We start from the raw sequence: 12,772 nt of genomic DNA, 5'->3' as shown, positions 1-12,772 counted from the left end.
GCCTATAAGACTTTTGCACAGTACTGTGATTTTTACATTTTGACTGTTGAAATTTAGGAATCCCCCCCCCCCCCCCCCCCCCTCCAAAGTGTGAATATAGTGTTTTGGAATGAAACCCTTAAATGGTCCCGTTTGCCTTTTCAATGATCCAAAGGCAAACAGGAACTATGTTGCTCTTTGCCCTTACAGGTCAGAACTGATCTTACAGGTCAGAACTGATCTTACAGGTCAGAACTGATCTTACAGGTCAGAACTGATCTTACGGTCAATCCAAATATCAAAAGTGACTGTTACTTGTCGAGTGTTTTCCCCATCCTGGGTTCTTGAGATAACCGTTTGGAGTAATCTTGGAGCATTTTATTTGGATACGTCACGTGCGGCAAAACAAATGACAAATATCAATGCCTGACTGCCAAATATCAGCCTTTATATACTTGAAGCTGGTTTGAGGTTGTTTCTTGTTTTCCACATTATTGTTCATCTGTTTTCCTGTTTAATGTCCAACAAGGAAAGATTTAAATTGACAGCTTTCTATGGTCAAAATAGTAATGGATCCATTTGGTGGTGGCAGTCAACTGACCCTACTGACAGCTTAAACAGTTGCTATTGAGAGGTGTGCAGCACGAGGGGAAATATATTACAAGTCCAAACTCAGACAAGTGTGACTGTGAACACGACCTGATGCAAAAACCCACCTTAGGTGCACGGCCAAAGATGAACAATTGGAGAAAGAAAAGCCAGCACTCATATTGTCCTTTTGTCTTTTAATTAGATGGGCAGCTATATAGAGCACAAAAGACAGAAGCGTTTCAGCAATAGGCCATCGCAAACTTTGTGTTGCTCAAAGCCAAGTGACGCTTAAATGCGTATATGCATACATCTCAATTAATTACTCAATCAAAAATGCATGATCAAAAAGTCACTGTCCTTTTCCCTGTGTCTGAGCCTGTTTGGTCTTGTTTGTGTTCTATAATTTTTTTTAAATGTGAACAAACAAAAAAAAAAAGTCACTGTCAATGAGAAATCAAGCCAGCTTTCCCCACTCAATACGGATTAATACCAGGAAGGCAACAAGTATCAAGAAAAATATAAGAAAATAAGAATAGAAAATACACCTAAATGTCTCTGCACTCACAAAGATTTTATCATTTCAAAACACACATCCTTTACACAGAAAAAGGAAATGGAGGCATAATCCGTACTGAGAGGGTGAAGCTGGTATGTTGATTTCTCTTTGACACTGACTTTTTGATGATGTATTTTTCATATTGATTATTAATTGAATTGTATGCATATATATATACGTATTTCAGTGTCACTTCCTTCCACTCTGAGCAACACAAAGCTTATTGTTGATTATGTCTTAGTTTGTGCTCTATAGCTGCCCATTTAATTAAAAGACAAAAGCACATTATGAGTCCGTCTCCAAAAGATATAAGAACACTTAACATTTCTATGAAAAATATCACAATTTAAATGGGCCTACGTTTATATAGTATACAGGGAAAATAACTAGCTAAGACAGAAATAGGAGATTGGTTGAAGCTCAGATAGGAAATGTGCCCCGACTCAATCCTCCCGTCCAGCTGTGTTCAGGACACAGAGAGTTTGATGAGAAATGGCACAAACACTTTTGACGGCATCTAAAGGGCAACATTGTAATCTAACGAGAACAGCCATAACAAGCGACCTTTGAACCTTCATTTCTCATGTTGTAAAAAAGAAAAGAAAAAAGAAATGGCAATTGAAAGTTTGGCATGTGTTGCAGTTTGGAGAAAATCTCTATATACACCTCACTGTGAAATATAGATACATATAACCGATATAGTTCACCAAGTTACTGTTATCAGTTGGAGTCACTGTTGTCTGAACTGGCGCCGCTGTCGTCGGTGCTGCCCGAATCTGAAGAGCTACTGCTGCGGCCCAGGCGGGCTCCGCCCATCCTGCCTCTCTCTGGAGGGGAGAGAAAGGCAACAGTGATTTACTTCTATCAGCAGATCACACACACACACACACACACACACACACACACACACACACACACACACACACACACACACAGAGACAAACACACACACACAGAGACACACACACGCACGCACACACACCAAAAACAGTATAACTAGAGGGGACTCGGTAGAGTGCATACATCCGCCACGGTGTGGTGTTGCGTGAATCGGTTTGAAAATTAGGTGCCTTTTTGTGATTGGCTACCCCCATTGCCACGCCTCCTTTTGGTCAGTGGACATAATTAGTTCATCCTTGGCCCATGATCAACCTTTCTAAATAGTTTTGTGGTGTTACGCCTTTCTGTGATTGGACATGCCCATTGCCACACCCCCTTTTGGCCAGTGGGTGTGGAAAGTGAATCAGTTTGTAAGTTGGCTCATGACCTACTTATCCACAAAGTTTTGTGTTGTTATGTGAATCCGTGTGGAAGTTAAGCACCTTTTTGTGATTACCACGCCCCCTTTTTGCTGGTGGGCGTGGAAAGTTAAGCACCTTTTTGTGATTGTCACGCCCCCTTCTGGCTGGTGGGCGTGTAAAGTTAATCAGTTCCAAGTTGATTTGAGTAAAAACTTCTTTGAGCTCAGAAACAGACTCTTTACCCAGGGTGGACAAGGGCATTCATGTAATATCAGATTTAACCTAAATACGACCTCCCAACTGGGAGGTGGGTGAAATTAGCTATCTAGGCTAACCGTGTTTTGGTCTATTCTGTAAACATGCTTAATCAATCACTGCTACAAAGTGGGGCATTTTAACATGGGGGTGCAGGCTCTGAATTTATCCCACTTCGTGGAAGTGTGTCAACATGAGCCAGTGAACACTGCAGCGAATCCAGCGATGTCAGCAGGCCAGGACAATAAAAATCTAAAATACCATTTTCCCAATCAAGTATACTTACAAAAAGTCAGTAATGACTGTTACGCTTTATTTATGGTTGGTTACATTGGTTATGGTGGCTTACATTCTGTCTCTAAGGTACTACATGGTACCATCGTAAAATGCTTATAAAAAGAGTTTTACTTGTTCAAACCAAACGGTACAGATATATTTAGAAACAGGAGAGATCGCATAACATTTCACTCAGACCAAAACGTTAAAAAAAAATGCAGGTTTAAAGAAAATATTTTTTCTATGTTGTTTTTTAAAGTTTTGGTCTGAATGAAATGTTCTATGGTCTCTCCCGATTCTAAATATAGCTGAACCGTTTGGTTTGACCAAGTAAAACTATTTTTATAAGCATTTTACAAAATGTCTATGGGGAAATAAATTGCAGAAGAAAATCTCTGGTACAGTGCTGAAGCAGGAAGTGACGTTCACGTTGGCTCTCTATACCTTTAACTCTACTTTATCAGGCCACCTTAAACGTTGGCAGGAGAAGGAGGTAGTCTATGATTGTTTGTTGATCATGATGTCAACAACTGGTGGACAAAAAGTACGATGATGTGTCTGAACTTTGAGGTTGCCTGAAACTATCAACTGAACACGCATCAGTAGGTGATTGACGTTATCGTCGCTGTCAGTCTTATGTTTTTCTTGTAGTGAATAAAAAAAGGCGGTAGAAGACCTCAGTACTTACGTTCGGCTTTCCTCAACTTCTTATGTAAACAAATCTTGACATATTGCTCGAGTTCCCGCAGAGTGGAGGGCTTGAGCGTCTCAAAGTCTATCTCGATCTCGTCGGGGTTGGAGTCGCGTAGTGACGGTTCTCGCGTCTGGATGATGCGCACCACGCGGCCCAGCTTTGCCCCAGGTAAGCGGTTAATGTCCAGGCTCAGCTGGTGCTTCTCATCATACGTCATAGGCAGAGCTTCATCATCCGAATCATAGCCCCTGGCTCCCTTCCTCGGTGGCCTGGAGGACAAGACGAACACTATCAAAGGTCTGTATGAAGTGATGTACTCGCTTTGATTACAGAGGCTGTCAGTTGTGTACACGTCCTACCTGGAGCTGGTGTTGACGGCACCTTTCTTCAGCTGGCCATGCTTTCCTGTCCTCTTCTCCTCGTCTGGATTGCCTTTACTGTGCATGGCATCCTCTCTGTGCTTCTCTCTTCTCTTCTTTGGTTTACTCACAGGGTCCTGAGAGAGTGCGGCAAGCTGCTCGTGGACGGCTTTAAGCTGGGTAGAGAGCCAATGGAGATGAGTTAGCATGGTGCCACGACATGGAAATATTACCACAATAAACAAAGGCACAAGACTGGAGAAAATTCGGCTTTCGATTTCCAGCGAAAATACCACACACCTTTCAATCTCAAATGATCTGGATCTACAATGTTTTCTACAAGTATAACTGAAGAACGCTAAATTGAATAAGAGGCAATGCCACTCGTGCACTAGTGCTTTATAGGTGCATGATTGGAGTGAGTCAAACCAAGCTGACTATAAAACTCCACCTGTTAACACCAAACGGCTGTGATAGCAGTGTTGCTGTAAGACAGTGATACTCAACTTGCGGCCCGGGGGCCAGATGAGGCCTGCGATAGGGTGCAGAGTGGCCCCCCGACCATTCTCTAATACACAATGAAAACTAACGTGAAATAAAGTTTGACTGAGCTCCAGCTAAATTGTCAAATACCGCTTGTCTGCTCGCCACCCAGGCACCTATATCTACTTAACTTAACCTAACTAACTTAACTATCCTGTGTGCACAAAATTGTCAGACTAAACTCCGGCTGACACCCCAAAAAACGTACAATCCGCTATAGACAAATTCATATTAATGTTTGTATATTACTGGCCCCTGGCCTCCTATCATTTTACAAAAGTGGCCCCTGGGCAAAGCAAGTTGAGTATCCCTGCTGTAAGAGAACCTGCTGAACAACATATTATGAATGCCTTGACTTAGCCACTATAGTTGGACAATAACAGAGCTACTTTCTGCTACAGTATGTAGATGCACAGTGGCCCAGTGTTGAGTTGTTGATGCTTGTTTGACTTCTGCCTTCTACCGTACTGCCTGGTGTACGAGCGCACACAATATTTCTCGATATGTTAAGCAATTATGCCTCTATGCGGTCTAAACAGTGCATACTGTAATTGCTGCAAACAGGGCACATTGCAAAAAGCATCACACATGAATGAATACACAAATGAACACACAGGCTCTTAGATCTGCTCCTCCCATCATAGCAAAACATATTTTTATTTGTCTGAAATGTTGCAGATTATGTCTGCTTGTAGGAGGCAAAATATATAGGAGGCGCCAGTTATTCTCTGGCAAGCCACTCCCCTAGATAACTACATAAACATATATCAACAGGAAAATGTAATGGAAATCATACTATATTATATGTATTATGTAGTAAGCACCGTCTCATTCCTCCATTTGAATTCTCTCTCTAGTCTAGCCAGTTATTTTCCACTGGCCTGCCTGAGATAAACCCCCAGTTTCAAGATGACCCTGAGCTACTGGTGGCCAGGTTCTTTTGGTTATTTTTTGCAGAGAAAACTTCTTATCACTGAAACATTGCCCTATTTGATCATGTATCAAGTGCATATCATTTCTCAGCTGAATGGAGTCTCTGCCTTCAGTATTTTCATTTCTCCACCAGTTTGAAGATAAACAAAACGTCTGCCTGCATACAGAGCCTAGGTTTGTCCAGAAACGGCCTTAAGTATCCTAGCAGAGAAACTTCTGATAAGGATGGCCCAGCCTCCCTGCTTTTTGAATGGAGAGACGACAGAAAATTAGCTTAATCTGTTTCCACTGCATTTAGCGCATTTACCACTGATCCATAACGCCAATTTTTCCACCTTCCCCAAGCGTGAAAACTTTTTGGTGATATTTGGAGTTTTTTTTTTTAACATTTTGCAGCATTTCCACTCAGGTTTTTTATGTGCAAATTGAAAATTTGCATAAAAACAGGTGGACCCAAACATAACTACTGAAATACCAGCAATAAATAGTGATGATCCAACTGTTCTGTGCCTGTATTTGCAAGGACATGCAAATGTGGTATTATGTTACAAGATTTAAAGATAGAAACTGCTGCTGAAACCCACCTGTTCCGCGCCCACCTGCTCCTGCAATTCAGCAAGTCGGCTGGTGCGCTCCTCCTCAGAGTCCGATTTGTCCAAACTGGAGTCCTCGCCAGTGCTCACACTAAAGGGCGCGCTCTTAGCGGACACGCCCCCCACTGGTGAGGTCAGCTCCACAGGCTCCTCCGGCATCTTGTTAAACCTTTTCTCAAACACACCCTGAAACAAATATAATAATGGAGACAACTGGAGCTAGAGAACAACTAAATCGCCGGTTTGACTTTCAAGTCTTAAAGAGAGGGAAGAATTCAAAACGCACCTGAAGTTTCCTGGCATTAGCAACAACAGCGTTATCTTCGGGGTTATATTTGTAGCAATTTGAGAAAATTAATCGGACGTCTGCAGCAAAACCTTGTGCATCCTTGTACTCCCCTCCGTCCATCTTTTTCTGCAAATCAACAACTTGAGGTTACCGAAGCGACAGTAATAGCATCCATAACCACATCGTAAAATCATAAAAACATCGTAAAAATGTTGAATATTGAACGAGCCACAGAGAGAATTAGAATGGGTTGCTGTGTATGCGTTTGTGTAAGTACACATACTTGGACAGTGCTGAGATCCATGGGGTATTTGATGATTTCGTGGTAATCGTGTAGGCCCAGAGCCTCAGCATCTACAGGCTGGTAGAAGGGCCAGGCGTACGCCGCACGTCTCTTAGACAGCATGTCCTTCAGGATGCCGTCACAACAGCTCAGCTGTTGGCTCAGGCCACCATGCTGGGGCACCGTGCTTCCTACAGAGTCCTTCCTGGGAGGCTTGACCGCTTGGCCCGCGCTATCCCGCCGCCGCTTGCTCTCCGGTAGATCGCTCAAGCTGGGGATGACTGGCGAGGTCATGAGGGTGGTGGTGTCAGCCTTCCTCTTCTGCCCTTTCTTCTTCATTAAAACACACAAAACACCACAATAAGGGTGGAATCTCCTTATCCTCCCTAATTTAAGGAGAACCTTATAGTTAAGGGTCGATGGCACAAAGGGTGACTCACTCTGATGGCCGTCTGGAGTGACTGGTTGGGGGCTGAGGGCGAGTTGGAGGTAGAAGAGTTGAGGCTTGTCTGATATAAGGGTGGTGTCGTCGCTGCAGAGAACGGGGTCACAGTTCCTTCCTGCCCACCTATTTGTGTTCATTTACACAGAAAGGGGTAGAAAAGATTCATATATTTGGAGACCAAGTAGTCATACGTTCTCCATTTCTTCAACTATGCAATGTGCTACATGTAGTTTTCTTATCAGTGCACTGCGAGGAAATGAGCTGAAACAAACCTTGGTATTGTTTCAAAGGCCAATTATTAAATTATATGCTTTCAATTAGTCCCGTTTGGGAGGTCTTGCCTCAATTCAAATGTTGTGATATATCATTTGATAATGATATATTTGGATAAACTTCTGCAGAACTTTAGAGTAGCTTTAAAGCTCCACAAGGCAAGATTTCTGTTTAAGAAGACACCCATCCCCTAAATCATTGGTTTTTAAACTGTGGTCGGCGGACCACCGGTGGTCCGTGGGGCTCCGCCTGGTGGTCCACCAGAGAATTGCAAAAAAATACACAATAAGCCTGAGGAGTAGCCGGATGGGGGCGATTTTCGGAACTATCGCGATATCAGGGAAATGTCACCATTTTTAACATTTGCTTTCAGAGGCTGCAGCAGGCTCAGTTTTAAAGCCAGAGTGAAGTTTCTGGTATCATATGAAACTAGAAGAACTAAGGAATCAATTTCCAACCATGTCATGCTAGTTTGTCAGGAAGGTGGCTAAATAAATAACACTCCAAAGTTAGTTTGTCAGGAAGGTAGCTAAATAAATAACACTCCAAAGTGAGTTTGTCAGGAAGGTAGCTAAATAAATAACACTCCAAAGTTAGTTTGTCAGGAAGGTAGCTAAATAAATAACACTCCAAAGTTAGTTTGTCAGGAAGGTAGCTAAATAAATAACACTCCAAAGTGAGGCAACATTTTGTCGAGGGAAAAAACATTTTCAAAGGGTCCTCTTTATCACAGCCTTCCGTTTGTTTCATTGGCAGGTGTGTGTGTGTGTGTGTGTGTGTGTGTGTGTGTGTACGTGTGTGCGTGTGTGCGTGTGCGTGTGTCCCTGTTTTGAACCAGCTAGTAGCCTTATATTGCCAGTTAGCCTTTCTGCTGCTATTGCATGGTTAAATCAGCACATTTTATTTTATACGCAGTGGAAGTGGTGCCTGGGAAATTTGGTACTTTGGTACGTAGTGGTACTTGGACGGAAAAGTTTGGAAACCCCTGTCCTAAATCCCCCGCCCGACCGCCCGCCCATTACAGGTAATGGACACCTCTCTGCAAACAATAAGTGATCCAAATAAATGCAAAATTGGAAAGTGCCTCTTAAACAGGAGCGTGCAGCACTCTGTCCAGAGAAAGCTAGATTCAGTGTTCAGTGTTAGATCTTTTGGCTCTCTCATTCATTCCTTTAGTATCCTTTGGTATAGGGCTGGGCAATATCAATATTATATCCATATTGTGATATGTGACAAGATATCGTTATCGTCTTAGATTTTGGATATGGTAATATGATGATTATGGCACAGCATAGCACAAGTGTTGTCTTTCTACTTCTAGCTGTTCTATTATTTGCCTTTACCCACTTAGTCATTACCGTATATCCACATTACTGATGATTATCAAAAATCTCATTGAGTAAATATTTTTTGAAAGCACCAATAGATATCCCTACAATATTGTCACAATATCAATATTGAGGTCATTTGTTTGGTCAAAGATATTGTGATATTTGATTGTGTCCATATCGCCCAGCCCTACTTTGATATAAAGCAATACAGACTGGCCGAGTTGGCAAAAATGAACATGCTGTGTGTTGTTTAAATAATATGATTTCTGGGAATTGAAGTTCATATTTTCAATCGGTTAACTCCCGCTGCTATCTGGAGCTGGCAATGTGAGAAGTTGCCTAGTGTTTAATACGACTGATAGGTCATTACCTGGCATGATAGTCTTTTTGGCCTTGCCTTTGAGTGCAGGAGGTAAAAGCTCCACTTCCGCTTCAGGCATCTGGGCAACTTTCTGCAAGTAGATCTTTTCCAACGCCAGCGCCATCAACACTATGTCATCTGTGGCCTAGAGTCAAGAGAGGAGTCTATGAGGCATTGCCATGTGTGAGGAGGCTAACCCCAAACGCTGTTTTTCCACTCGTGTAGCTGCTCACCTTGTTATATACATAGCAGTTGGTGAACATGGTGTTGAAGTCTTGCATACATTCAGCGCCATGATAGTAGTAGTTGTTTTCTAGTCGTTTCTTGATGGTTCCCAAGTCCATAGGAGTTGTTATTATCTTATGATAGTCCTAATTAACAAAAGAAATCAATGCTTCAGAATCAGTGTTGCTTTTCCCCCCAAAGCCATCAGGTATGTAGTTTAGAAGATAAGATGAAAAGTAAGATTAAAACAGAGGTACAGTATGTGTCATCATCATCAGTGTTATGTAACATTTTTGGCTTATGTAAAATGTTTGACTTTCAAAACCAAGCTACATGCTACATGCTGAAACGGTCTTTGAAACTGAAGACAATTTCTGTGTTGCTGATATGACAACACAGAACCATCGAATTCTGAAATGGCAATGAATACCAAATTGAAAGAATGTCTCAGACACAAATTCTGCAAACTACTCACCGGTAATCCAAGTTTGATTGCGTCGACAGGCGTGTAAAAAGGCCAGGAAAAGTGGTGCCTCCACAGGGCCTTGGTCACTACGTTCTGCAGGTACTGCAGCTGGTTCGTCTTCCGGCCTGGCTTGGTGGAGTTGGTCACCTCCGGGGGTGGGGGGTTGACAGCCTGTGGGGGGTCTGGAGTTGGTGCTGTCACTGCCGACATGATAGCGACAGGAAGGGACCAGGGTTCAAGAACGAGCCACAACCTCTGCTGGTTGCAGTTTACCGTCAGCGAGTTCTGTCGTTTCTGTCCGTCAGCTCTTCACAGGGCCTGGAAGAGCACCATCCCATTTCAGAACCCCGCGGTGCGACCTGTCGGCGTCAAAACAAAACCCAGTTGAGACATGAATTTTGAGTGCAGATGGTGTGCTGTCTTTTAATTTGTCTATCGATGCATTTTACAAAACAAATGTCGGTACTATTAGCGGCTTACAAACCAATATGTTCGCATTTATGTATGCTCTTTGGACTAGTCTTATGCTGTTGCTAACCCTCTGTGCTACATGCTTCATGTGCATGCTTGCTCATCACTGTCCTCAAATCTTAAACGCTGTTCTGTTTTTATGTCATGTGGCCTGTGCTAAACAGAATTCATCTGTGATTTTAACAGGTCTAATCTCCGTATTTATACCCTGTTCAAGACAACTCGGACCACCGGAATAAATTCCAACCTGTCCAGGCCGGAATTACAGCTCGGAAATTCGGGTATCACCCAGAGCTCCGCTTTGTCCGAGTTGACATCATAGCCAGATCAAAATGGCGACTTGTATCGTTAATGGTAATCACAGCATTATTATAAAGACGTTTGTTAATGTTTTAACACAAAATTTGTCGTCTTAATGATGTAATGTTAACGTTAATATGTGTTTGTGTCATCTATGTTTCGCTCTGATTAGAGCAATATGTGAAATTCAGTATTCGGTTAGCATTGTTAGCTATTAGGTAGCTACAATGCTAACAACACGGGTTGCTATAGCAACCCATAGCCCGTAGTGTGAACGCAAATCTGTCCGGGGCGGAGGTTCCGTGTTGAAACTTAAGCTTCTGGCATACTCTTTGCGCCCAGCCAAGTGCATAGGGCGTGCGGCAATTATGACGTCATCGCACGGGGCGTGTCGGGGGGCGAGGCCTGAGCGCAGCGCGTCCATGGAGATTTTTCTATCAGCGCGTTGGGTTTTGCTGCCTGTGCCTGTGAGATCTCCGTGGTAGGCTATCAGCGGAGATCTGCTGTGATTGAGTCCTCACCGTCGTAAAGTGGCCTTTGAAGCATGACGTTCAATTATAATGAACTAGTTGTGTGGCTTACCCTTCCCAAATGTTGAGGGTCGTTTTTTAGAATTGAATACATAGAATTGGGAACGTTACATTCAATTTAATTCAGACTGCCTGGAGGAGCGAGCTGAGCACTGAGTATGTTCTGTTTTGGCCCGCGCAGAGTGCGTGCGCCCTCCTCGGAGACCCGCCTCCAGCGCGTGCGCGAAGAGTATGCCAGAAGCTTTACGGCGGTCCGAGTTGTCTTGAATGCGCTATTAGCATCAATGTTCCTTTGTTTCTTACTGCTGTCTGCCTTTGTTGTCGTTATGACTTTCTGATGGCCAACACCCATGTCAACTCAGGACACTCACCCACAGCCCACACAATACAGCACATTACAAACACCACTTTAACAGTTTGGGGCAAATTAGAGAATTTGGGTATTTACACACAGGGTCACAGACACAATTAAACTGATAATTTATAAGATATTATTTTAATGAAAAAAGTTGTATTGTAGCTTTAACTGGTTTGCACCAGACTTTACTTGTCCAACTCTTTAGTGAATGATGTTCCACCTTTGAAAACAAGACAAGTAGGCTGTCAAAAATAGCCTACTCAAAAGCAACTTTGTCAAATCAAAATTGACTTAAGGTCTGAAATGAAATCCAGCTTTCTGTTGTCACTGTATATGTGAGAAGTGATCAAATATGTTTTTAAAACGATGCCAAACCAGTCATAACAGAGTAGAAACCTGCAGTTCAAAGTTGGGCAAGTTTGGACAGAGCAGAGGGGAGTGTTACGTGTTTTGCTTGACAGATAAAAGTTAACGTTCGACTGATGGCTGGCTTTTACCTGTCGAGCCAAACAGCTCATGGGGGACAGTCTGGGTATTGGCCACATCCACTTGACAAGCTAACGCTAATTAGCTAAACAGGTAGCAAACAGTTAGCCTCTCTCTCTGCCAAGTAACGTCCTGAAATTTTATAACGTAACCACCACAAAGTTATTTTCGACTCATGGCCGCTAACGTTACAACGTTACAAATACAAGGAAGCTATCTAGCTGAGCTAACGTGGAGAAAGGCAAGCGAAGCTAATGTATGTAGCTATAGCTAACGTTAGCTGGCTAAACCCCGCTGTTAAAAACGTGGAGTAGTTAGCATCACAGAACGGATAAAACATGCATCCGTTCAGTAAATAAAACTAAAAGTTTGATATTTGTCAATATATTACTTTCTTTGTGGCGTACTTTGGCTTTTTCTTGAATACGGAGACTTTTGCCTGCAGTGAAGTCCACTCCGGGTCCTGTTTTAGGATGAAGTTGTCTGTTTTGGGAGGATGACTGTAGGAGGAGGAGGAGGAGGAGTACGATGTGAAGTAGAAGCGGGACGGGAGTGACTTCTGAACAAAATGAAAAAAATCTGTGAAATCTGTCTGCGGCAAGACTTCAAGGTACGCCCACTACAAGACTTCAAGGTACGCCCACTACAAGACTTCAAAAGTACGCCGACTAAAGGTGTTTAACAAGTACGCCCCCTGTTTGCTTATGTGTTTTTTTTGCACATAGAAAAACGGAAGGATACAAATGGATGAAACGATGCAGTTGCAGAGTGCAGGTGCAGAGACAAGACACCTTAATGGGCTTATGCGAGATATCTCACCTAAGAAACCAATATTAACAACAATGACATCAAAACATACAATGTAGCCTAAATAAAAACAAAGTAGAAAACATTAAAAAAAGAAAAAGAAAAAAAGAAACATAAAACATAAAAC

General features: G+C 42.7%; 1 protein-coding gene across 1 annotated transcript; it reads right to left on the bottom strand.

The window, feature by feature from the left end:
- Positions 1–1,129: 1,129 nt before the first annotated feature.
- On the bottom strand, positions 1,130–9,361 carry LOC310780620 (bromodomain-containing protein 3-like). The gene is made up of 9 exons (XM_083641147.1): positions 9,236–9,361; positions 9,012–9,147; positions 7,033–7,160; positions 6,593–6,925; positions 6,307–6,435; positions 6,012–6,206; positions 3,952–4,127; positions 3,587–3,891; positions 1,130–1,953 (listed from the first exon to the last, which is right to left on the bottom strand). The coding sequence occupies exons 1-9, from the start codon at positions 9,344–9,346 to the stop codon at positions 1,847–1,849; spliced, it is 1,620 nt and encodes a 539-aa protein (XP_083497273.1). The 5' UTR covers positions 9,347–9,361; the 3' UTR covers positions 1,130–1,846.
- Between the last annotated feature and the right edge of the window lie 3,411 nt (positions 9,362–12,772).

The sequence above is a fragment of the Poromitra crassiceps genome, assembly GCF_964638095.1.
Source record: "Poromitra crassiceps genome assembly, chromosome: 8".
In the NCBI taxonomy this organism is placed as follows: domain Eukaryota; kingdom Metazoa; phylum Chordata; class Actinopteri; order Beryciformes; family Melamphaidae; genus Poromitra; species Poromitra crassiceps.
Note: the sequence above shows the minus strand (reverse complement) of the source record. Positions and strands in the feature narration are given on the sequence as shown.